General features: G+C 42.9%; 1 protein-coding gene across 1 annotated transcript in view; it reads right to left on the minus strand.

The window, feature by feature from the left end:
- The window catches only part of STAC (SH3 and cysteine rich domain), a gene marked incomplete at both ends in the record, with an annotated part of 83,628 nt that extends 57,279 nt beyond the window's left edge, over positions 1-26,349 (minus strand). The window contains one exon of the mRNA XM_084281540.1: positions 26,233-26,349. Within this exon, the coding sequence (XP_084137666.1) occupies positions 26,233-26,349 (117 nt within the window). The remainder of the gene's footprint in view (positions 1-26,232) is intronic.
- Between the last annotated feature and the right edge of the window lie 940 nt (positions 26,350-27,289).

Here is a 27,289-nt window from a genome sequence, read left to right on the forward strand (position 1 = left end):
TAAGGGATTTTTGAGCACAGGTGAGGGTGGTAGGTTTTATTTATTTCTTTCTCTCTCTCTCTTTTTTTTTTTTTTCCTAGTTTGGATTTAAAATGCACTGCTTTGGCATTTTAATGAGCAAAAATAAGATTATGACATGCGCAACAAGTATGCAATTTCATAAATATTATGTGTGTTTGCTGATGAGAGAAGCACCATGTCTTATAGGATTAACAAAATAAAATGATATTTCAAACACTTAAGGGGTTAGTATTGTTTACTGGCAAAGCGTCCATGATAAAATCTTTAAGAAAAGCCGATCCCTTTTCTATCTTTTGCTTTCTAAATAAGAAATAGAACAAATACAATGCTAGTACAAACTGAAATGGCTAAATTGACTTCAATTGCTGTTTGTTTATACAGTCTGAGAATCTAGCTCTATCATGTACTTGTGTCTGCCCTAGCCAGCTTTCCTGGAAGCTGTATCTTTTTAATCCACTACAGATAAAATGGGAATGTTTGTTACTGCAGAATCTGCTACATATTATATTTGTGTATTTTCCCAAACAGATTGCATAGCTGGCATTGGAACAAATATGTTTGTTATTGCTGTAAAAAAATAAATAAATCTGTCTGCTTGAATAGGGTATCAGACTAGTTAAAGGGGAGACCTTTTCTGTAATACCTAACAATAATGTTATTGATTTATTGGGTACCTCCAGCTACTCTGGTTGGCTCTTGCTGCTCTGACTATTATCCTTATATTACCCTCCATGCCCTCCACTGTTTCTGGAACCTACCCAGTGATCCTCAAACCTATTTAGGTTGTAAGCCTGTCCAAGCAGGGCTCTTTCTGTGATTTTGTTTCACATGTAGAGTCCTAACTACAATGAAACATTCTGATTGGCACATCAGAGCATACATGTAGAAGTGAAAATCCCTGAATGAGCCTCAGGGTTTCAAAGCACGAAATCTGAAGAGATGTTCAGGTATCACTGCTCCCACAAATGTCACTGTGAATCACACATTATCAGTACTGACGTAGTACATCCTTGGCAGCTGTGTGTTTGCATATCTAATTGGCAGACCTCTAAATTATAAGAGGTACGGTCTGCACAGGTAGCCAAAGTGTGTTTGCTTAGCAGATTACTCCATTCTGTTCAACTCTCATCTGGTTTAAACCAAGCTGAAAACTTTTTCTAGTTCTCAACAAGCTGTTGGTCTGAAAATTTACAGTTTGGGGTACATCTTCTAGTATTGCAAGGAATCAGAACTAGCAAATATGTGAAACAAATGTGAAAAACAATGTCTGAAAAATATGAAAAAGTCTGCCTTGCACTCCAAATTCCTTTATATAGACTCAAAATTCAGCATAAGGTGTGGCAGGACAAATTACTGAAGATCAGGGAGTGGCAGGTTTGAGGCATAATTTATTAACTATAGCAATTGCCATCAAATTTCAAGGAAATCCTTTTTTGTTTCCATTATGTTCAGAATAGTCTACTTAGTCTTGAAATATAGAAAGATTAAACTCTGTGTTAGATATTCTGCAATTCTGACTTACCCTGAATTTGTTTCTTCTTCACTGCCAAATATATTTCAGTATTAGCTTCAAAAGACTCACTGTCATTTAAACATTTTAAAACAGCTTGTAAAAAGGAGGTAACATATGCAAAATAAATATAACAATATTTGTAGACATGTGAAAACCAGAACGTTTTTTTAAACAAAAATTAAGAAAATCATTCTCCCCCCAAAACAACCACATTAAATACCTTTATTTATTTAGCTAAAGCTGTCAAGTTCTCTATCACATTTTCAAAAAGCCTTATTTTGAAATATTCATCTGTATTATTTTAATCTAGCTCTACTAGAAACAATAATCTAGAAAGAAGAGACCATATGTTATATTTCTGTTTCTGACAGATCTAGTCTCTATGAGTATTTCTTCAAATTCCATAACATGTTTGATTCAAGTTTGGGAAAATGCTTGTGGAAGAGTGGCCATGTTTTATCATTGTATATGTGTTGCTCAGCCATAGATTGTATTAAGCTTGTGCCTAAATACAGTGCATCTTTCTCAAATTTGCAGCATTTCAAACAAGAATATCTTTCAGAGAAGCTTAACATCAGCTTTCCCAAGTTTAGTCCCAAACTAAGATATATTGGTTTTAGTGTTATTACCTCAACAGTCATCAATTCTTCCTCCTCTGTGAACATATGCATAACTCAAAACATGTTACAGAACAAACTAAGCAACACTTCACCCATGACCAAAACCTTGGTGATATGGTGGCTTGGTGTTTTTTTTGTTTTTTTTTGTTTTTTTTTTTTTTTTTTCTTGTTTGTTTGTTTGTTTTTTTTGGGGGGTAGGGGGTGGAAAAGGCTTTCTCCCTTCTATTTCTTCTCCTGCCTCACCTAGCAAAGAGATGCTCTTCTACAGATCAGAGGGAATGACTGTAAATCCTGCGTTTAAATCCAGGATTATATTTCCTTTTACCCCAAACAGCAGTTCCAACATAGGTGGCACCAGCTGCAAGAGATCTCTTCTAATTCAGGTTATGAAAAGTGGCTGGTGAAATAGCTGGCTACAAACCTCTGTGTAGCTCTTGTATAGTTGGGCAATTGAATAATTTCCAGTCTTTTCTCCTGAAGCCAACAGGCAAGCTCAAAAAGGAAGCAAGAGATGGTTAGAAACAGTCCTTCCATTTCTTTAAAATCTCCTTCTAACATTCAGATTCAAAATGGACACATTTACAACATCTTGGTTTCTACTATGGGTTTCACCTCAGGCGTCTGGTCGCTAAGTAGGTGGTCATCTCCATACTTCGTGACCATTAGGATGATGCACATGTGTGGTTGTCTCCTGCCTCTTGACATAGAATGAATTTGGGCTGTTATCTCTGAGGTCCCTTCTGCGAATCCTGAATTTTGCTGCCCCATTTGGATATCTCTTTTCCATTTCACCCTCTATTCAGAACAGTGATTTCCCTTTGGTAACTCCTGATGTGCTCATTTACTAATCTTTGTTGCAGTAGAAGTGGCACAACGAATTTTGGAGATTAAAAGACCGGATTTCAGAATAATGTAAATCCAGGCAGGCTTGCTGAGGGAATGAAGCTACACTGTACATACCTGCTGAGTGTCTTCAATAATAAAAATAATAGGGCCTGAGTTTTGCTTCTTTCCCTTCTCATAAATAATCTGTGATGAATGTTATTGCAAATGTAAGATTAATCATCCTTGATTGTATCTTGTGTCTGTCCATCTATGAAGTGTACATCATAATTTTCACTATTGTTCTTATGAGAAATCAAAGCTCAGTAAGACCCACTCAGACCTTTTAAAAAGCATGACTTCTGCTAAGAAGTGCTGGTCTACTTCTACTAATAATTTCTATTAATTTATTTTGTTCTCTCTCTCTCTCTTTTTTTTTTTTTTTCTTTTTCTTTTAATAGAGCTGTTTTATAAGACTTTAAATGGTACTATGTCTCTTGAAGCAAATATGGAAATACATCTCGCAAGGAGGCTGATACTAACTGAGGGCAAGTTAACATCAGCACCAGATCCCACGTACTGTATAATCACATTTGTATTGTCTTAAAAGAAAAAGGAGGACTGAGATCTATGGGGAGTTGTTTTAGTTAATATTCTGTCAGTGTTTCCACTCCTCCTTCTGGGGTTCCAAACTTAGGCTGTTAAAATTGCTTCATGATGACAGCATGTAAGTGCTCAGCTCTACAACAAAGTTGTTGTCACTGGGCCAAATCCTAAGGTCTTTTCTTGCTGCTAACTCCTGCTGACTTCAGTGAGAATGATTCCTGAGTAAAGGCTTGGGGTTTGGCTGGACTATAATTTTGTTTGTTTTGAAACGAAACATTTTTTTTATAAACTATTTTACACTGTGCATTAAAAGCAAAGGATTTCTGCATGCAGCATGAATAACCACCTGGCCACATGTGGGATCCTGTTATCTGAATGACTTTTTTCATCCCTTCTCAATTCTCCCCTCTTTTTTAAACCCTATTACTGCTTCTCTACAACCAATAGTAGATAAATCCAGGGGACACCTATGCCTCCTGCTTCTTTTGTCTTTCCTAGACATTTGTTTCAAATTTGTACCAGATGTGACTTAATTCTGTCCACACTTCTTGTTTAACTACTGTGGTTTTATTCTGACATGGTGTTACCTCATTTTCTGATCAAAGAAACAACAGAACTACATTGCAAGAATTTGTGTGCTTTGTGGCCTATTAGTTTAAAAACCAACCAAACAAAAAGATGCCTTATTTGATCCACAGGTTGGCTTTTGGCTTATTTGACCCCACTGGTTTCTGCTCCCTGTTTCTTGCTGTCAATTCAGAAATAGAGATTCAGATCCAGATTGTACAGCTTTTTCCCATCCTTTGATTTCAAACTCTTCTCAGTGGAAAGATCGTGTAGGAACTTATACCTTAACAAAATATTAGCAATGTTTGCTGACTCACTTCCAGTTTTCTTGTTCACAATCCCCTTCATGTGCTTATTTTTACAACTTGGTTGCAAATTTTCTGCCTTCCATCTGCTTTGTTTCTCTCCTAAAGAGTGACACTGTTCCACCATATAAAAGCTGCTTCTTGCAGCTTCTATTGAGGCCAGGATGTGTGGTCACTTTGGCAATGCCATTCTGACACCCAACAGGACCCACGCTGTCCTGGTGCAGAGCCACATCACTGCCCTGGCACCACTCTGACCAGCACCCATGGTTTTGTGGGGAGTGTCACAGCACTATTCGAGCAAAGCCACTTAATTCCTCTGGGGTTCTCCTAGCTCCATCTGGGGGCCCACTGAGTTTCTTGCATCTCATATTTCTGGTTCTAAAGTCCTATAACAGCTACCAGATAGAAGACAAATGCTGTGTCAATTAAAATCTTTTCCCACCTTGGCAACATCTTCCTGGTTTGCTCTGCAAGTTTGTACTCACCTAATAAATGAAGCATATTCAAACTTCATATTTCTGGTGTTGAGAGAGAAAAGTTGTTGGTATTGACATAAGATGCCAACACATTTAACAGGAGTTGCTTAAACAATTGGAAAGCAAGGGAACTTGACCCAGTAAAACACTGTGAAGCCGTCTGACAGAAATAATGGAATACTTAAGTGGGAGCAGCATGTGGCATGAGGTTGCATGAGGGATTCAGGCAGGCAGGGGAACAGTGGAACAGAAGAAAGATAAGGCAAGGAAAGTCAAGGCAGGACAGAAATCATTTTGAAGAATATGAACATGAACCCTTTGTAAAACTGGATATTTCCATAAAGTATCTCACTTCGTCTAGTCTACTGTCAGAATAGCTGAAATTCTTGGTATCAGCTGATTGACACTGATTTATAAGGAGTGTAGCATATTTCCACAGAAATCAGAGTATGGACCAACTGACCACTGTTGAACTGAAAAACAAGCACGTTGCTAATTTCTGAGATTTATGTTTTCTCCTATTGACTGATTTCATATATACATATGTAATCAGTGGTGACTGTGCTGGAGGGATGATAACTCAAGGAAAGGAGATATTTTTTTCTGGACTTCAGCAGCTGGTAGTAAAGACGAAATGATGTTACCTCAACTGCTACTTCAGGAACATTGTATTTATTGCAGTGTATTCCCTACAGTGTCAGAAAAATTAGGTTGGTTTTCTCATCTTGTTTAAAAAAGGTCTGATTTTTTCTTGTCTTGACTGAGTGGTTACTTCTTGTGGCCATCATCTAGTCACAACTGAATTCTCCTCAGAGGCAGATCAGGCTGTTAAAATTTTTGTTTTAGGCATGGCTGTCATTTTTTTTTAATCTTTGTGAAATGCTTTTAATTTATCTACACTTAAGCAGGTCTACTACTGTTGCTGGCATTCATCCTATCTTTGATAATATCCAGGGAATCATTTATTGAGAGCATTTTTCTTAGATGCCAGGTAGGAATGTCTTAAAAAAAAAGTACTGTTGAAGGGCGGCATAGGAATCCAAGGATGTATGTAGGAACCTACATCACTAGAGAGGCAGGAGCTCAAAAGCCCTTCACTGGCAGCAACGTTGAAAAGGGATCATCCTTAGTTACATTGCTCTTCACCTGCCTACCCAGAGATGAGACTAGGACAGACTAAGACAAAGAAAGACTAAGAGGGTTTCATATCTATCGGATCAGGAATGTTTTCTATTACCTCATTGTGTGGGTTCTAATTTTATGTAGTTTCCTGCAAACACATACAAAACCCCATGATTACATTAAAAGATAAATAAATAGGCATTCACATGTAGGGAACAGACAGTATAATGCCACACAACACAAGGAAACTAAAATGCAACTTACAATATTTATTTGTGAATAAAGCAAGCACAGCCTGTATATAGATGCAAAAGAAGGTGCAAACTGTAAGGTTTGTTTTTTTTCCAAGAGTACTTACAACATGAGTGCCAGTATCCACACAATGTTTATAAAAAAATCCCTCCTCCTAACAGAAGAACCTCTATTCATTTTCTTAACAGGCATCTTTAAACTTAGCTAAGCTTGGAAACTTGGAAGTTTTGCCTGTAAAGACTTATCTTGCATTGGCTTATTGTACCGGAGAGCTTGATCCATGATTAAAGCATGTGGGTGAGAATAGGAACAGAGAGAGAGAGAAGCACTGAAAGGCAAAGAGTGAGCAAACAAGCTAGCAAAAAGGAAGTTAAGGGTTCATCTGCATCTTTTGGATGGCCATGAGAATGAAGTCCATTTGTCATTACAACTATCTAGAGAAGATAGATCTAACTGCTGTGCATCTGCCAAAGACTTCTCTGTGCCCATACTTCATACTTCATGAAACTGGTACACCATTCATCTTGTAGCTACAGTTTAATAGTGGTACTTCACATCTTGAAGCCTGGGTAGGCTCACATTTTTCTCTCTTTTTGTCATAGGTACATAACTTTCCATTATAGGTCTGGCTGGAAAACAGCAATTCCACTTAGCAAAAGTTTTCAAAGTTTGAATGATTTTGTTCCACGTTGACATAAAAAAGAACAGCAACGTTTCAAAACATCTTTGAGTACTATCAGCAGAACAGTAAACTTCCAGGAGAGGAAGTGACCTATCAGTTTTTGTCTGCAAGGTTTAAGACCTTGCTCTGATAGACTCAAAGTGGTGTTCACCTTAGTTAAATTCAAGTTCTTAATCCAGCTGTAGCTGTCTACTATGGCCAATGGAAAGTGATTTCCTCTCAAAGAGGCTAATTCAGAGAACATAAGGCAAGCTTTTGCTCTAAATCACCTTTGATGAAGCAATTTCAGTCTGTGTCTGTTACACAGAGAGACTGAACTTAACAGCCTAAAGTTGGTCTCTAATTACAGGTGGGACTGTATCACTTAACACATATTTCTTCTCCCTTTTTGACTAAAAATTTAACCTGTAAAGAGGGAAGGCTTCCTGAATATGCTTTACACAGTCAAGGAATATGAATACTTTCATAAAAGCACAGGTTTTGACCTTAAAAAAAGAGCACTTGACAAGCACGTATTTGATCGTAATGTTCATTACTAAAAATGTTTGGCATACTATTACAAGTCAGGTTATGTTTATTTGTAAATAATTCCTTAATGAGATAATTTGAATTGAAAGAGGATGTGTGAACAAAAGTGAGAAACAAGCTGCATGCATTTATGAACAATATATGCTAAGTACTAAGTAATTTTAAAATAAAAAATTGTATATACTGGGTCCTTGAGTTGATTGACACCAGTTGAAAAAGTAACGGTAGGTGCCCTTTAAAAATCCATATGGATCTGAAGGTCTTAACAACTGGACCCTCAATTTAACAGCACAGAAATCAGTGGCACTCTTCCAAGTTTGCCCTGATGAATTTTGTGTACTGCATTTTGTTTACATGTGAGGATCGGCTCCGGGGCAGATGCGTTCTGTAGCAGAGCGGGGAATCGAGGAGGGCAGGGCTTTTTTTTTAGCATCTAGGCCACTCGAAGCAGCTGCAGGAGCCGCCATAACTCGGCAGCCCGCTCGAGGGAGGCTGACAAGGCGTGGGCGAAACCAGCAGCGCCCCCTACAAAGGCAACCCCTAGGAAGCGACCAGGATGGGCAAACAGGGAGTGATGCGGCAGTTTCTGCAGGCAGGGAGTGCATAGGCAGGGCAGAGCGTCCCTCCGCATTCATAAGAACAACTCATCTACCAGCTGTATACCTATAGCTAAACCGCCATGGTTTCCCCTAGGCAGACAGCTCTTTTTAGAAAGTCTGTGGCCACCCAGACTGAGTGCCCGCTCAAAAATGTGGCAGTTCACGTCTCTGGATGCACAGAGTGCCTGAGCCTGTTGCTGCCATCTGAGGGTGGCAGAGACACCATGTGTGTGAGGTGTGAGCAGGTGGATGGCCTGGTCAGCCTGGTGGCAGAGCTCAAGGTGGAGGTGGAGAGGTTGAGGGCCATCACGGACTGTGAGCAGGAGATAAACTGGTGGAGCAACTCCCTGCAAGGCCTGAAGGAAAGGACCAGGGTGAGACACCCCAAACAGTAATGGACCCCCTGCCCTGTCCCTGTCAAGCAGAGGGAGAGGACCTAGGAAATGAGAAGGAATGGAAGCAGGTCCCTGCTCGGCATAACAGGCAATGCCCATTCCTACCAGCCCTGCCTCCCCAGATGCCTTTATACAACAGGTTTGAGGTCCTGGAGCTTCAGAGACTGGTGGGTGAGGATGAGGTGAAAAGTCTACCCAGGAAGATGCCTAGGGTGAGGAAGTTGACTACACGCCTCAAAACTGTCTCCACTAAAAAGGACAGAAGAAGGGTGATCGTTGTAGCTGACCCCCTTCTCAGGCGAACAGAGGGCCCTATTTGTCGACTTGACCCTACCCATAGGGAAGTCTGCTGCCTCCCTGGGGCCAGGGTCAGGGACATTGCCAGAAACATTCCTAACCTGATTTGCCCCTCTCATTACTATCCTCTATTGATAGTCCAGACTGGAAGTGATGATATTGAAGAGAAAAACCTGAAGGCTATCAAATGGGACTTTAGGGGACTGGGACAATTAGTAGATGGAGCAAGAGTACAGGTCATGTTTTCCTCCATCCCTACTGTGGCAGGGAGGGGTGCACAGAGGATCCAGAAAGCCCACCTGATAAGCAGGTGGCTCAGAGGCTGGTGCCAACATAGGAATTTATTTGTTTATTTATTTTCACCATGGGGTGCTTTACTCAGCACCCGGCCTGCTAACTGCAGATGAGATGGGTCCCACCTGTCTTGAAGGGGAAAACAGACACCAGTCCAGGAGCTGGCAGGGCTCTCATTGAGAGGGCTTTAAACTAGGTGAGAAGGCAGATGGGGCTGAAACAAGGCTTGTTAGAGCTGTACCAGGGGTAACAATGGCAAGGCTGGGAGAGAAGGCAATGGCCCAACTGAAGTGCATCTACACTAATGCACGCAGCATGGGCAACAAACAGGAGGAACTGGAAGCCATCGTGTGGCAGGCAGGCTATGACTTGGTTGCCATCACAGAAATGTGGTGGGACCACTCTCATGACTGGAGTGCTGTAATGTCTGGCTATAGGCTCTTCAGAAGGGACAGGCAGCATGGAAGGGGTGGTGGTGTGGCTCTCTATATCAGAGAAAGTTTTGATGTCATGGAACTTGAGGCTGGGAATGATAAGGTTGAGTCCCTATGGGTTAGGATCAGCAGGAAGGCCAACACGGCAAGCATCCTGGTGGGGGTCTGTTATAGACCGCCGAACCAGGATGAGGAGACGGATGAGGAGTTCTACAGGCAGCTGGCAGAAGTTGTGAAATCACCTGCATTTGTTCTCGTGGGGGACTTCAACTTCCCAGACATATCCTGGAAGCACAACACAGCCCAGAGAAAGCAGTCTAGGAGATTTCTGGAGAGTGTGGAAGATAGCTTCCTGACACAGCTGGTTAGTGAGCCTAGCAGGGGAGGTGCCCTGCTGGACCTTCTGTTCACAGACAGAGAAGGACTGGTGGGAGCTGTCTGGGGCAGAGTGACCATGAAATGGTAGAGTTCTCTATTTTTGGCGAAGTCAGTAGGGGGATCAGTAAAACTGCTGTCTTGGACTTCCAGAGGGCAGACTTTGAGCTGTTTAGGACACTGGTTCGCAGAGTCCCCTGGGAGGCAGTTCTGAAGGGCAGAGGAGTCCAGGAAGGTTGGACACTCTTCAAGAACGAAATGTTAATGGCTCAGCAGCAGTCTGTCCCCATGTGCCCAAAGACACGTGGGCAAGGAAGAAGACTAGCCTGGCTGAACAGAGAGTTGTGGCTAGAGCTTAGGAGAAAAAAAGAGGGTTTATGAGAACCCTCTTTTTGGAAAAGAGGGTGGGCCACTCAGAAGGATTATAAGGATATTGTAAGGATGTGTAGGGACAAAATTAGAAAGGCCAAAGCTCATCTGGAGCTCAATCTGACTACTGCTGTTAAAGACAACAGAAAATGTTTTTATAAATACATTAAAACAAAAAGAACAATTAAGGAGAATCTCCATCCTTTACTGGATGCAGGGGGAAACAGTGACGAGAGATGTGGAAAAGGCTGAGATGCTGAATGCCTTCTTTGCTTCAGTTGTTAGCGGCAAGATCAGTTGTTCTCTGGATACCCAGTACCCTGAGCTGGTGGAAGGGTATGGGGAGCAGAATGTGGCCCTCATTATCCACGACAAAATGTTTGGTGACCTGTTAAAGCACTTGGATGTTCGCAAGTCAATGGGGCCAGATGGGATCCACCCGAGGGTACTGAGAGAACTGGCGGAAGAGCTGGCCAAGCTGCTTTCTATCATTTATCAGCAGTCCCGGCGATGGGGGGAGGTCCCAGTTGACTGGTGGCTAGCAAAAGTGACGCCCATCTACAAGAAGGGCTGAAAGGTAGACCCGGGAAACTATAGGCCTGTTAGTTTCATTTCAGTACCAGGTAAGTTCATGGAGCAGATTATCTTGAGTGCCATCATGCAGCACTTACAGGGCAACCAGGTGATCAGGCCCAGTCAGCATGGGTTTATGAAAGGCAGGTCCTGCTTGACGAACCTGATCTCCTTCCATGACAAAGTGACGTGCTTAGTGGATGAGGGAAAGGCTGTGGATGTGGTCTACCTTGACTTCAGTGAGGCTTTTGACACCATTTCCCACAACATTCTCCTCAAGAAACTGACTGCTCGTGGCTTGGACTGGCATCGTATGCTTCATTGGGTTAGAAACTGTCTGGGTAGCCGGGCCCAAAGAGTCATGGTGAATAGAGTTAAATCCAGTTGGAGGCCGGTCACTAGTGGAGTCCCCCAGGTCTCAGTACTAGGGCCAGTTCTCTTTAATATCTTTATCGATGATCTGGATGAGGGGATGGAGTGCACCCTCAGTAAGTTTGCAGATGACACCAAGTTAGGTGCGTGTGTCGATCTGCTCAAGGGTAGGAAGGCTCTGCAGGAGGATCTGGATAGGCTGCACTGATGGGCTGAGGCCAACTGCATGAAGTTCAACAAGGCCAAGTGCTGGGTCCTGCACCTGGGGCACAACAACCCCAAGCAGAGCTACAGGCTGGGAGATGAGTTGTTAGAAAGCTGCCTGGCAGAGAAGGACCTGGGAGTATTGGTTGATAGTCAGCTGAATATGAGGCAGCAGTGTGCTCAGGTGGCGAAGAAGGCCAACAGCATCTTGGCTTGTATAAGAACCAGTGTGGCTAGCAGGTCTAGGGAAGTGATTGTTCCCCTGTACTTGGCTCTGGTGAGGCTGCACCTCGAGTACTGTATTCAGTTTTGGGCCCCTTGCTAGAAGAAGGACATTGAGGTGCTCGAGTGAGTCCAGAGAAGGGCAGCGAAGCTGGTGAGGGGTCTGGAGAACAAGTCTTATGAGGAGCAGCTGAGGGAGCTGTGATTGCTCAGCCTGGAGAAGAGGAGGCTCAGGGGTGACCTTACCACACTCTATAGGTATTTTAAAGGAGGCTGTAGTGAAGTGGGGATTAGTCTATTCTTCCACGTGCCTGTTGACAGGATGAGGGGGAATGGGCTAGAGTTGCACCAGGGGGGTTAGATTGGATATTAGGAAGAACTTCTTTACTGAAAGGGTTGTTAGGCATTGGAATGGGCTGCCCAGGGAAGTGGTTGAGTCACCATCCCTGGAGGTCTTTAAAACATGTTTAAAAGATGTAGAGCTTAGTGATATGGTTTAGTGGTTCAATGAAGGACTTGTTAGTGTTAGGTCAGAGGTTGGACTAGGTGATCTTGGACGTCTCTTCCAACCTAGATCATTCTGTGACTGAGGTGCCCAGTCCAAGGTATTGCTCAACCTGTGTATACACAGGAGCAAGTGTGGTGGGGATAGTATTGTCAGTTTCCCTGTTCAATCCTAAGATATTTTGGTTTTCAGAATAATTACCCCACTGTTTAAACTGGCAGGAGAAACACTAGCAAACCAATAGGGAATAGTACACCTATATGTGTGGTATGTGAGGAAGTGACTTTTGTACGCATCAGGTCAGAAATCTGACTTTTGGCCTACAAAAGCTGGTGCTTCCCTTCACTATGCATGAATAATTTTTGAAAAATCAAATGAAGTTAAATATGGGGGTAGCAGAAATTTGAGTTCAGCTCTAAAACCATATTTAACAGCATTTACTACAGAAACCTGTCAGGTTGAATTTTCTCGCTCACCTGAGCTATGCCTCTGTAGCCCATATTCCTTTGTCTTACTCTGAAAAACAAGCTAAGAAAAAAAAAATCCTAAATACTGATTTTAATAGTTTTGTGAATACCAGTTTCTAGTATTTTGCTCCTTTCTGAATCAAATCTAATCATCCGTTACTGTAGGTCAGGTGCATTTTGCTTTTCTATTCAGAACACTAGACTGCTAAAATGATCTTTATTAATAAAGCAGTGCGTGTGTGGCATTTTAATAAAGCTTTTAAATAGCACTCAGAAATGGAGCATATTATGTCTCAAGAAAAGAAAGGCATTGAAGTTGTCACTGTTACTCACCTAAAGGACTCTTGCAATTCTGTGTTGAACTTGCAGCCTCCTGCTGCTGGGAAACACCCCACTCTAATACTTACTAATGCTGGGGTAGTTTTAACAGCTTCATAACTGCAGCCCTTAAACTGTAACATTTATATGTGAAAATGCTTAGTAAACTACTCTCAACAGCTGAAAACAGGTGACCTAAGAAATGCATTGGACAATGAGGAAACTTCTGTGAGTGCCTAGCACATTCTTGTGAGTACAGATATGCAACACATTTTTTAAAGAAATAAGAAGATATGCAAACCATTTAACATATTTAACTGGTGATGTCAAAGACTTAAGAAGTCTGCTTTTCAGACTTCCATTGTAGATATGTTTTGCAAGTTTCCCTATCAAGAAGCATGTATGGTATCAGCTGGTCTGTCTAACCAAGGGAGTTTCTTGGAGAAGGATCACGTGCCAAAGGAAAACAAGATCAAGTTATTTCAGTCATTCACACATAGAGTTATCATTTTCACAGCTGGTCATCTTTACTAATGAACATACAATGTTTGCTTAAGCTTAAGTTAGAATATAGATACTCGCTTGGAAAAGGCAGTGCATTTAACATTGATTGGCCATTTGCCTATGCAGTTATGCAGAGCTGAATACAGAGTCAAGAATATTCGACTCGTGCATTCACTACTAAAAGATTAGTCTTCTGCCTGACAAACATGGGGAAAAATTATCAAATATGAGTCTGATACAATCTTCTACCCATCATGAGTATACATCAATGGCTCAGGTAGGCAAAAGAAAAAATACTTGTCATGGAAGGACATATAAACAACAGTTTGGAATCAGGTTGTAATGATATACTTCCGTTTAAATTAAATAAACTGTAAGGAAAAAATGAACCTCTAAACAATGTTTGGTAGTTCAGGAAGATAGCCTTTGATGTGCTACATTTCCTTGAAGAAATTCAAAGCCTTCACCACTTTCAACTCCGTAGGGATTTATTTTACACCACATAACACTCTGGAATGTGACACAGAAGGATACAAGCTAGAATATGTCTGAATTAACGTCCACCAAAAGATGTATGAAGGTCTTAGCAGTGGACTGGAAAGCAGCATAGCAATGTAAGCAGTCACTGCATCTCTGCTAATGAGTGCTGGCTGTCAGCAAGTACTAAGAGCTGATGAACACACACGGCCATGGGCGGTGCAATAGCTTTGGCCTTTGCTAGCCATGAGGTATCAGGTTAGAGATGTGCTTTGTTGGTAAAGAAGACTGAACAGAAACTGTCAGATATTGGATGCACTTATAAGAGGTGTAGAATTTCATCAAAGCAAATATGTTAATACTATCTGGAACATGAAATGAAAGGAAATAAAAATATTCTGTGCATGTGTGTTCCTGGCAAACTACATGAAAATAGTTACCTCAAAAAGGAAATTAGGAAAATACACAGCCCACAAAAAATGGTGGAGAGGGGAGCAAGAGAAAGAAAAAGAGAAAAAAGAAAACTGCAAACAAATACATTATGCAAATAAAATCAGATCTTTCAAGCTGAGTTGCTTAGGTTTAAGCATGTTAATTGACAAGAAAAGATGAGAGTCCCTGCAAAAGGCATTTAAGGAAATGTCAAAGGATTGATGCAAGCTGAGGAAAGGTAAAGAAATAGGCTGAGGTACAGTAAAGATGGGATAAAAGGTAGGCTCAGAACTTAATGAACACTTCATCTCACTTTCTTCCCAGAACAATGATCCTGGGGCAAAAAAATAAGAATAATAGGAAAGAGTTTGCAGAAATAGATGGTACGACAGCCTGTTTCAAGAAAGGGGAAAAGAGATCCCAGCAAATTATTTGTAGGTCTGACTTTAGCATTGCTCAATGAATATAGAAAAAACAAACAAACAAAAAAACCCTAAAACCTTGTAGACCGGTTGTCTTGGATAAGATGAAAAATATTCCAGGCAAAGACAATGTGCTAGGTTGAGGTAGATTCTGTCTATTCAGATTTTATTATTTTTTCAGCATGCTTTCAAATAGGAATCTATTAGCTAAGCTTTAAAAGATGGGAAATAGTGGAGATATTGTAAGATAGAAAGGAAAGTCAGTTCAGTGGAAGATTGCAACTGCTGAAAGCAGTACTAACTTGAAGGAAGGTCATTAGTGGAGTTCTTCAAAGAACAACACTGGCCATCTTAGGGCCAGTCTTGCTCTCTGTATTTTCATTACTGAATTTGATGCAAAGTTTAGATAAGTTAGCTTCCCAACCTGGTACGCCCCTCTGATTATTATCCTCTTTTGATAGTCCAGGCGGGCAGTGATGACATTGAAGAGAGAAGCCTGAAGGCTATCAAACAAGACTTTAGGGGGCTGGGTCAGTTAGTGGATGGAGCGGGAGTGCAGGTGGTGTTTTCATCCATCCCCACAGTGGCAGGGAGGGGTACAGAGAGGACACGGAAAGCCCACCTGTTAAACACGTGGCTCAGGGGCTGGTGCCAACGCAGAAATCTTGGGTTTTTCGATCATGGGGCACTTTACTCAGCACCTGGCCTGATGGCCGCAGATGGGTCCCTATCTTTTAGGGGAAAAAGGATCCTGGGCCAGGAGCTGGCAGGGCTCATTGAGAGGGCTTTAAACTAGGTAGGAAGGGGGATGGGGCTGAAGCGAGGATTGTTGGGGCTGTGCCAGGGGGAACAATGGCAAGGCCGGAGGATAAGGCAATGGCCCAGCTGAAGTGCATCTACACCAATGCACGCAGCATGGGTAACAAACAGGAGGAGCTGGAAGCCATCGTGCAGCAGGCAAGCTATGACTTGGTTGCCATCACGGAGACGTGGTGGGACCAGTCTCATGACTGGAGTACTGCAATGCCTGGCTATAAGCTCTTCAGAAGGGACAGGCAGCATGGAAGGGGTGGTGGTGTGGCTCTCTATATTAGAGAGTCTTTCGAGGTTGTAGAACTCGAGGCTGGGAATGACAAGGTCGAGTCCCTTTGGGTTAGGATCGGCAGGGACAACAAGGCTAGTGTCCTGGTTGGGGTCTGCTATAGATCGCTGAACCAGGAGGAGGAGATGGATGAGGAATTCTACAGGCAGCTGACAGAAGTTGCGAAATCTTCAGCGCTTGTTCTCGTGGGGGACTTCAACTTCCCTGACATATCCTGGAAGCACAACACAGCCCTGAGAAAGCAGTCTAGGAGGGTTCTGGAGAGCGTGGAAGATAGCTTCCTATCGCAGCTGGTTAGTGAACCTACCAGGGGTGGTGGCCCGCTAGACCTTCTCTTCACAAACAGAGAAGGACTGGTGGAGGATGTGATTGTTGGGAGCTGTCTTGGGCAGAGTGACCACGAAATGGTGGAGTTCACTATTCTTGGCAAGGCCAGGAAGGGACCAGTAAAACCACTGTATTGGACTTTCAGAGGGCTGACTTTGAGCTGCTCGGGACACTAGTTCGTGGAGTCCCTTGGGAGGCGATTCTGAAGGGTAGAGGGGTCCAGGAAGGCTGGGCGCTCTTCAAGAGGGAAATCTTAATGGCGCAGGAACGGTCTGTCCCCACGTGCCCAAAGACGAGCTGGCGGGGAAGAAGACCAGCTTGGCTCAACAGAGAATTGTGGCTTGATCTTAGGAGAAAAAAGAGGGTTTATAATCTTTGGAAAAGTGGGCAGGCCACTAGGGAGGACTTTAAGGATGTAGCGAGGCTGTGCAGGGACAAAATTAGGAAGGCCAAAGCTCATCTGGAGCTCAATCTGGCTACTGCCGTTAAAGATAACAAAAAACGTTTCTATAAATACATCAACAAAAAAAGGAGGACTAAGGAGAATCTCCATTCTTTACTGGATGCGGGGGGAAACTTAGTTACAAGAGATGAGGAAAAGGCGGAGGTGCTCAATGCCTTCTTTGCCTCAGTCTTTAGCGGCAATACCGGTCGTTCTCTGGATACTCAGTACCCTGAGCTGGTGGAAGGGGATGGGGAGCAGGATGTGGCCCTCACTATCCATGAAGAACTGGTTGGTGACCTGCTACGGCACTTGGATGTGCACAAGTCGATGGGGCCGGATGGGATCCACCCAAGGGTACTGAGAGAACTGGTGGAAGAGCTGGCCAAGCCACTGTCCATCATTTATCAGCAGTCCTGGCGATCGGGGGAGGTCCCAGTTGACTGGCGGCTAGCAAATGTGACGCCCATCTACAAGAAGGGCCGGAGGGCAGACCCGGGAAACTACAGGCCTGTCAGTTTGACCTCAGTGCCAGGGAAGCTCATGGAGCAGATCCTCCTGAGAGTCATCATGCAGCACTTGCAGGGGAAGCAGGCGATCAGGCCCAGTCAGCATTGATTTATGAAAGGCAGATCCTGCTTGACGAACCTGATCTTCTTCTATGACAAAGTGACGCGCTGGGTGGATGAGGGAAAGGCTGTAGATGTGGTCTACCTTGACTTCAGCAAGGCTTTTGACACCGTCTCCCACAGCATTCTCCTCAAGAAACTGGCTGCTCTTGGCTTGGACTGGCACACGCTTCGTTGGGTTAGAAACTGGCTGGATAGCCGGGCCCAAAGAGTCGTGGTGAATGGAGCCAAGTCCAGTTGGAGGCCAGTCACTAGTGGCGTTCCCCAGGGCTCTGTGCTGGGGCCGGTCCTCTTTAATATCTTCATCGATGATCTGGATGAGGGCATCGAGTGCACCCTCAGTAAGTTTGCAGATGACACCAAGTTAGGTGCGTGTGTCGATCTGCTTGAGGGTAGGAAAGCTCTGCAGGAGGATCTGGATAGGCTGCACCGATGGGCTGAGGTCAACTGCATGAAGTTCAACAGGGCCAAGTGCCAGGTCCTGCACCTGGGGCGCAATAACTCCAAGCAGAGCTACAGGCTGGGAGATGAGTTGTTAGAAAGCTGCCTGGCAGAGAAGGACCTGGGAGTATTGGTTGATAGTCAGCTGAATATGAGGCAGCAGTGTGCTCAGGTGGCGAAGAAGGCCAACGGCATCCTGGCTTGTATCAGAAACAGTGTGACCAGCAGGGCTAGGGAGGTGATTGTTCCCCTGTACTCAGCTCTGGTGAGGCCGCACCTCGAGTACTGTGTTCAGTTTTGGGCCCCTCGCTAGAAGAAGGACATCGAGGTGCTTGAGCTGGTCCAGAGAAGGGCAACGAAGCTGGTGAGGGGCCTGGAGAACAAGTCCTATGAGGAGCGGCTGAGGGAGCTGGGTTTGTTCAGCCTGGAGAAAAGGAGGCTCAGGGGTGACCTTATCGCTCTCTATAGGTACCTCAAGGGAGGCTGTAGCGAGGTGGGGGTTGGTCTGTTCTCCCACGTGCCTGTTGACAGGACGAGGGGGAATGGGCTTAAGTTGTGCCAGGGGAGTTTTAGGTTAGATGTTAGGAAGAACTGCTTTACTGAAAGGGTTGTTAGGCATTGGAATGGGCTGCCCAGGGAAGTGGTGGAGTCACCATCCCTGGAAGTCTTCAAAAGACGTTTAGATGTAGAGCTTAGGGATATGGTTTAGTGGGGACTGTTAGCGTTAGGTCAGAGGTTGGACTCGATGATCTTGAGGTCTCTTCCAACCTAGAAAAATTCTGTGATTCTGTGAAGTCCATTTCCTTCTGACATGAGGCTGGAGGCATCGTCAAAACTGAGAAGGCCTGGGGCTTGAGGGTTGGAATCACAGAAATATTATGAAAGCTCAACAGTGCAAATGCAAGGCACCTGAGACCTGTTCCAAACCACTCCAGATGAGGATGGACAAATCTACACTATTCACTGGAAATTATAGAGGAGAAAATAAATGGTGACCTCAGGTTGACCAAAGAGTGATGAGGAGACATAAACAAGGTACAGGAAGGACCTAAAAGGCAACAGAAGCAGGGTTCCTGGGAAAGTTAGTGAAGTAGTAGTAGTATTGTACAAGGTCATATACAGAATACTGTGCACAAATTCAGTCACCCTTTTTCAAGAAAGATTATTCAAAAATTGAAACAGGTGCACAGATCTGCTACTAGAATGAGATGAAGAATGGAGAGTTAATGTTATATCAGCCTGCCTTCTTTTGTCTAGAAAATAAAAGGCTCAAAAGAGATACAAAAGTAATTGATGGAAGCACAGATTTTTTTTTCCAATAAAGGAAAAAACTGTTTGAACTAAAGTAACATTATCAAAAATGGAAAGGTGTTGGAACAGTCTGTTCTGGATGTCATCTCCAAGCAATTGGAAGAGAAGAATGTTATGAGGAGTAGTCGGCATGGATTCACCAAGGGGAAGATGTGCTCGACCAACCTCGTTGCCTTATGATGCCATCATAATGGCATCACCAGCTGGGTAGATGGGTGGAGAGCAGTGGATGTCATCTACCTCGACTTTAGCAAGGCTTTCCATACTGCCTCCCATGACATCCTGATAGCAAAGCTGAGAAAGTGTGGGACAGATGAGTGGACAGCAAGGTGGGTTGAGAACTGGTTGACTGGCCGAGCTCAGAGGGTGGTGATCGGTGGCGCAGAGTCCGGCTGGAGACCTGTGACTAGCGGTGTTCCCCTGGGGTCAGTGCTGGGTCCAGTCTTGTTCAACATTTTCATCGACGACCTTGAGGGAATAGTGTCTGCCTTCAGCAAGTATGCTGATGACACAAAGCTGGGAGGAGTGGCTGACATGCCAGAAGCCTGTGCTGCCATTCAGCAAGACCTGGGCAGGCTGGAAAGATGGGCAGGAAGAAACTAAATGAGGTTTAACAAGTGTAGAGTCCTGCACGTGGGAAGGAACAACCACATGTATCAGTACAGGCTGGGGGATGACCTACTGGAGAGGAGCTCTGAGGAGAAGGACCTGGGGGTCCTCATGGACAACAGGTTGACCATGAGCCAGCACTGTGCACTCATGGCCAAGAAAGACAAGGGATCCTGGTGTGCATTAAAAGGAGCGTGGCCAGCAGGTCAAGGGAGGCGATCCTCCCCCTCTACTCTGCCCTGGTCAGGCTTCACCTGGAGTACTGTGTCCAGTTCTGGGCTCCCCAGTACAAAAAAGACGGGGATCTCCTGGAAAGAGTCCAGCGGAGGGCCACAAAGATGATACGGGGCCTGGAGCAGCTTCCCTAGGCTGAGAGACCTGGGTGTGTTCAGCCTGGAGAAAAGAATACTGAGAGGGGATCTCATCAATGTGTATAAATACTTGAGGTGTGGGAGACAGAGGGATTTGGCCAACCTCTCTTCAGTGGTTTGTGGGGACAGGACAAGGGGTAATGGCCACAAGACAGAGCACAGAAAGTTCCTCACCAACATGCGAAAGAACTTCTTCACAGTGAGGGTGACGGAGCACTGGAACAGGCTGCCCAGGGAGTCTCCTTCTCTGGAGATATTCAAGGCCCGTCTGGACGCCTACCTGGGCAGCCTGCTCTAAGGAACTTGTTTGGCAGGGGGGTTGGACCCGATGATCTTTCGAGGTCCCTTCCAACCCCTTCAATTCTGTGGTTCTGTGAAAAATACAATGCTACACAAGCTGGACAGAAATTAAATTAAACTGGAGTTAGAAGGAAGAGGAGAGCAGAGGGCATCTCATAGCCATTGAGATGTCTCAACACCTCATCCATCATGTCTCAACACCTCATCCAGGTGTTGAGACAGCCTTTCAAGAGAAGTGGCAGTAAATTCTGAATTCAATAGCATTACTTTCTGAAAAAGAGTACAGGGTACAGGGTAACAGGCTGTGATAGTAGGGCTGGACTGTCTTCCAGCTTTGAAGACAACTAGTTTTGTTTCAGTGAAAATTTGCACTTCTTAGTAAATCTTTTTTTTTTTTTTTTTTTTTTTAACCACTTCAGAGTTAAGTCAAGTCATCTTTAGTTGTTGAAAGATATTAGACACTTTCTTCATTTTGGCAAAGTAGAAAGTGTGGATGGAAGAGAGTGAAATGACATTTCTGTTTTGCCTTAGATACCTCAATGAGCCTAAGAAATGATCTGACATATATATATCAAAGCAAAAGCAATACCAGAGTGTTTTAATCAGGGAAAGATTAAGAAAGAGAGAAAGGCCAAAATAAATGTAAATGTAAGAACTGCTCAAGAAATTATTGATAGGAACAGAGTATTACTTTCTTGCTCCTAAGGAAATCCTCCTGTACATAATCTGATCTAACACTTCATGAAAAAGTAACACATTAAAATAGTTAAGCTCATTGCTTTCCCTTCGTCTTACCTTCACAGTACATACTCACTGTTTTATGCAGAGGCATGTGGGTAAGATTAAGGAGAACCCTTTTTTTCTTATGCTTCCACAAGATTTTTTAAAGCTGTTTGGGGTTCCTTTGAAGACTGTAGCAGTAGTTTACATACTGAATATTAATCACTAGTATGGAGGGTGAAACACTAACTGTACACCGTACTCCCTGCCTTTTTAAAATATTCATTTATAAAATAAATATTCATTATCCATTATTCATAACCATCCATGGAGCCTCATAAAGTATTAACTATTTAAGTAGGGAAGATCTCTGTGTAACTGCATAGCACAAATCCTACATGATTTAAATCTCACAGAATCCTATTAAAATCCAAAGAGTTTCAAGTTGTTTATGTTAGTTCAGTATCTAATATTAACACCTGGTTTTGAAAATTTACATAAGCAATACTGCTCCACTAGACCAGTAGGACAGGACAAAGTAGGTTCAACCTTTTTGACTGATTTGGGTATATAAATAACTTATGTCTACATCTTGAACTTCAGCACTGTATGGTTTACTTGGTTCACTGCTTTTCAAAAACTTCCATTTTATGTATTATATATCATGTTAGAAAGTACAATTGTGCTACATCTCCTGAATTGTCTTTCCTGAATTTGAAGATAGCCTGCATTTCCCTGAATAGTGTCTGCTGAATAGACCATGTACGGAAGTGTCAGACTGATGGATTCATTTATTTTGTGAAACGTATAGTCCAAATGCCATATTTAATTGGAGTGGTTTTTTTTTTTTTTTTTTTTTTTTTCTTTTTCATTTTTCAGCTATTCAACTTACTTAACAGACCCAAGTGTAAGCAATTTGTCAGGACAATGAAATCATGGTGTGGAGCATTCACACCAAAGATGTATTACTGCAGCACATCACAATTGCAGCTGAAGCTTATAAAAAGTAGATGGAAATGGACAAAGCTGTGAAAGAATATTTGGCCTTCACAGATATCCACTGCTGTCTACAAGTGAGTAACTTCTACATGACAGAATGCTTCCAATAGCAAGGATCATGACTTGATAACCTTTCTGGGGTGCATGAAAGAACTGGACAGATATTTTACATATTTTAAATGAAACACTAATAGTTTGAAGTCCAGTACTGACCAACCCTTCTGCTGCTAGCTTAAGCAGATGCTCAGGTCCCCTTAAAATTTAAAAATGGGAAGGGCATTTTCTAAGATGTAGTCCATTGTCTATGAATACCCCCAGCCATTATTCACAATACAGCAAAAGTGCCTTGACTCACACCTAGAGAGAAATCAGCAGATGGTCTCTTTCCTCTTCTTTGAGAAATGCCAGCTAAATATAAAAAGGATAAAGCTAACAGAGTTGTGTGCCAACTATGCCAAAACATATAAAAATATTGCCAGGTGTATGAATCTTTTCTTTTGACTCATATGTCCCTATATTTTAGTTTTCTTTATTAAACTCTAAGGTACGTGTGCATGTAAGACACATGAGAAATATCTGATCACTGCCACTAGATTTCTGCCTCTATTGCTAACTTAGAGATTGTACCAGTGTGCAGTGTGTCTTTAATTGCTACCAACAAGAATAAATCTTTCCTTAGGATCCATTAGCTAATGACTTCCTCCCCTGCTAAGTTGTAATTCTACAAAATTGTTTGTCAAACTGGCCATTTGCCTTCTTGGAAGCCAGATGTGAAGGATCCAAACAGGTAGGAGACGTGACTACAAACACATGCATGTAATCGTATTAGCAATTATATGCATTTATATGGTAACCTCATAAAGTTATGTTCTTAATATATTTTAAGTATCCACTCAAGTCATACTTAGGTCTGAAGCAAATATTTTCCAGAGCCAATAAATTAATAAGTTAATTACTAGTTTTGTCGCATTCGTAACCATTCAAGCTCTAGGGTTTTTAGATCAGCAGCAATATATATAATTCTATAGGATGGCCCAGATACAGTGAGTTTACTAGCCTTTGGACATCTGTTTGAAGTTATATTAATAAGACAGTACACTGGAGGTGTTACGTGTAACGTAGCTGAGGACACACAATCCCAAAGACACATTCACAGAATACAACAATATATCTACTACACCACAAGGCAAACATATACTTCTAACGTGTAAATAGGGCCCGGGCAATGTGGTGTACTGAAAGTGCATTTGAATTTCCTCATTCTGAGCAGCTGCACTGAAATTCAGCTGTGAAGATGCTCATGACAAGGAGGACATGCACTGATCTTTCAGCTTTCATCATCTGAGTGTGCTCACCTGTAAATATACTCCTAACCCATAAGAAAAAGCAGTGGGAAGTTTCAGTGTTTATTAAAAGTGAGCTGCTTTCCTGTGGCAGATCTGTGTGACTAATCTTTGAGAGTCATTCCTCACAGTTTCAGCTACTTGTAACAACCTAAAGTTCTGCCTCTCAAACTCATGCTAGTCAGGAATTGCAATATCTCCACTGTATCATCTTTTGAGTACAGTCTGAAGTATGCTAGATAAAACCCTTTTACTGGACTTTGGTACTGTAAGTGACTATCTGATACCATGATCTACTTAAAAAAGACTGGAAGCAAGCTTTCCACATTAACTCAACATTAGTTTTTAAAATTGTCTTTCTGCTGAAATGTTTTCAAATGCATTTTGAAGGTTGGTATTATCCGTGTTGTTTCTGTTTCTATATTTGGAGTCATAATAGTGTTTTGCCACAGAAACAAGTTATTGTGGGGTAATTAGATACTGCACAAAATGTTCTGCAGTAACTGCAGAAGAGAAGAACTTGTTAACCTATGCAACAGAGAAACCTCAAGAAAGCTTAGGCCTCCGTGAATGACAGGATAGTTCCCTCAGCAGGGGACACCATGGGATAAAAACTTGTGCACAGGCTGTTGGCACACACCGATTTATACTTTTGTCAGAGTCTTTAGCTTCTGAAGTATATCAACTCCCTTTGTAAAAAATAATAATAAAAAATAATGTTTTTGTGAAATCATTGAGAATTTTTCCATCCTCCAGTTTACTAGGACCAAAAAAAAAAAGAAAGCAATTCTCCTAATGATCTGAGGGCTCTCTTGACTCCATTTATCAAAATAATACAACACATTTTCTTATCTGTAGTTCTAAAATGTGAATACACAGTTTATATGTTTACTTAAAATATCTGTATGCAAGTAATGGTATCAACTACACAGCCACAGATTTTGCCTATTGCAGTATATCACTTGAAATGCTCACAAGACTGAGGAAACTGATGAGAATGTTTGATTATAAACCATTTAGTAGTCTATTTGCTCTCTTGCCAGATGTGCCTAACTTCTTTTGTCATCCTTAAGAGCATGTTCACATGCAGCAAGAAAGATCCCTACATGTAGCACTTCTCCCTCTGTAGATTTAGGATTCCTGCCTGTTCTTTCATTTTGGGCACAGTGCTCTGTCACCCGGTGGGAAAGTCCCTCATGTGAGCAGCATCTCGAGCTCCATATCCACTTGCTTGGCACTGAGTGAAGACTGTAGCTGGGAGCAGAAGGAGCACAGAGCCTTCCAGGCCCTGGGCACAGCCCTGCACATGCAGTGCAGTGAAGGCTCCTGTTATTTCTGGGACCTCCCTGGGGGGCTGAGCTTCCCACCAGACAAATAACAACTCAGAGTTCTAGGGAAGTGCTCTCTGCAAAAGATTTAGGTACCCATCAAATGATCCTTTTACAGCCTGGGATTGAAACCATAATCCATTTACTTTTCATTTCCCACTAACCAGGGAGACTGCAGCAGCGTATATGTAAATATGTGTATGTAAATACCAGTAGTGCCAAGTGTGTATGGTGAACAGTGTGAATAGGTAATGCTATTGTTGCTGGGAGAGCTCTTTTCTTTACAGAGGCTGTTTTGTATAGGGAATACCTTAGCTATCCTCCTTGGAGTACAGCATCTTAAAAAAATCCCAAAGCCCACGTCAGAACTCTTCACACAGAGACTCTTGCAACTCGTGCTCCGGAAACCTAGTTGTAACTGTGGAATAACCTTCCACAGCCTTCCTATATTAGAAGGCTGTGGATGTAGGAGCAGCCTTCCTACATTAGACCCAGGCAGCCAGTACCTTCAAACATGGGCCAACACAAACCTTCCCTGTCAGGCTGTTTTGCTCATACGGTGCTTCCTAAGGCTCTAATCAGCTGTAAGCTCCTAGTGACAAGGACCTCCCTATTCTTACATGTTTACCCAGCACACAGCATCACTGTGGAAGCCTACAGGAAGATCTAGCAGGTGCTATCATGGTATCAATCATAAGTAGGAAGCAGAGAATAAGTAAAAGTCCATTATCCAGAAAAGCCGCAGAGAACATTCATTATCTAAGATTCATACTTTTCTCCATTTACCCCTCTATCTTCCAAGTCACATACTGGCAGACAGAAAAACTTTTCACGTGCAAGTCAATTAAAAATTGAGGTCATGCCGTCTGAGCTGGATGTTGGTTTTCAGCAAGGTAAATTGAACCACATTTAGTGATCAATACATAAAAGGCTGGGGGAAAAAAATCATTTTCCAGGTAGTGTACATAATGACTCTTGTGCCAAAACTGCCTCTTATATCCCATTTCAACTGCTGGCTTGTTAAACAGTGAAAGTTCACCGATGGGTCTGCCAGAATAGATGAGGCAGGTGAAACATCCCAAGCCCCCAACAAAATTCTCCTCTCCACACCTGTGAGAAAATCTATCTTTCCAACTATGAACAAAACCCTTTAAGCGATCTGATGCTCAGTGTGAAAATAACTAAAATCATCTGTTGGCATCGATCCCTACCCTGAACCCCATTACTCCTCCCAGGTCATTTGAGTACTAAGGGGGTGAAAAATACAAACCAAATTCCGCAGACACAAACATCTCAAAAGGCAAATGTTTTTCCAGTTCAGAACCCTGAGCCTCCCAGGTGACAGGGAGAATTCAGAAGTCAGAAGTAGGAGTGTCAGAGCAGGCACCGCAATCAGAGGTGGCTCACAGCACTCTACTGCTGATCCTAGCAAAGAGCTGCAAATAAAAATCAAAGCAACACATCTCTTTTCAAAACAAGGGAAGAGTTAAAAAAAAAATAAAAAGGAAAAGAAAACATCTAATTCTTCAAGTACCTTTGATTCCTGGCTGGTGGTTGATGCTGGAGAGGGGGGCTGCTCTGTGCTCTCCACTTCCTTCTCTTTGTCCACGCTATCCACGCTGACTTCAGTCATGCTGCTCGGAGGAATCATTTTACCTCTAAAACACTGCGACTATCAGGAAAAAGGGCTACAGACCTTTCTTGCCTTTTTTTTTCATTTAATGTCCTCTTTCTTCTCTGCTCTTCTTGAGCAAATGAACTCCAACCACTCAGTTTCACTACATTTACAAGAGCAGAATTCTCTGGATTTTCTTTTTTCCCTTATCCTCCTCCTCCTTCCCCCCCCTCCCCTTCTCTATGCAATTCTGCTGCGAGGGGAGCAAGTTATTGATGGCTCCATAGGGCAGTAGTGTGCCTGCTTCTCTCCTTTCCCCGATCCTCCTCTCCTCTGTGTGAAGCCTGGAGGTGTAGAGCAGAGTCGTGACTGTCAGCCCTGCGATCAGATGGGAGTGAGGCGAAGCAGAAAGCCCCAGCCATGCACATACACGGGGCACTGGAGGGAGGAGTTATATTTCTAATGCTTTGAATAGCTTTGGGGAGCATGTGCTGTCATAGTAGTGAAAGAAAGTAATGTGTGCATGTGCGCACACACACACACAATACGCACACACACAGGCAGGCAGGGTACATGAGGTTTGGCAGCGTTTTACCTTTTAATTACGCTGAAGAAGGCAGAGTTTTAAGGGCAGCTTTATATTCTCATAAATCTGGTGATTTCCCCAAGAAGGGCTCTGGAAACTGAGAAGAAAAATTACTCTCTCTTTACTTTGTCCCAGAGAAGATTATTAAGAATCCTAACTACTGATGTCTCTAAAACACCCACCCTGCCTTACACCCCGAGCAAGTGACAGGACACAGGCAGGGGAGAGGCATCTGTGGCTCCATGTGCTTTTTCTCCCCTCTAGGGCAGAGGAGCCCTGCTCTGAGCCATGCACATGCAACCATGGTCAGCCTGAGCTCCTGCCACTGTGTGAATCCTGTACCTGTAGGTTGTCATAGTGATAACACTCGATCAGGCTGCAACAGAGCAG

The sequence above is a fragment of the Netta rufina genome (genome assembly GCF_964035555.1).
Source record: "Netta rufina genome assembly, chromosome: 2".
Classification (NCBI taxonomy): domain Eukaryota; kingdom Metazoa; phylum Chordata; class Aves; order Anseriformes; family Anatidae; genus Netta; species Netta rufina.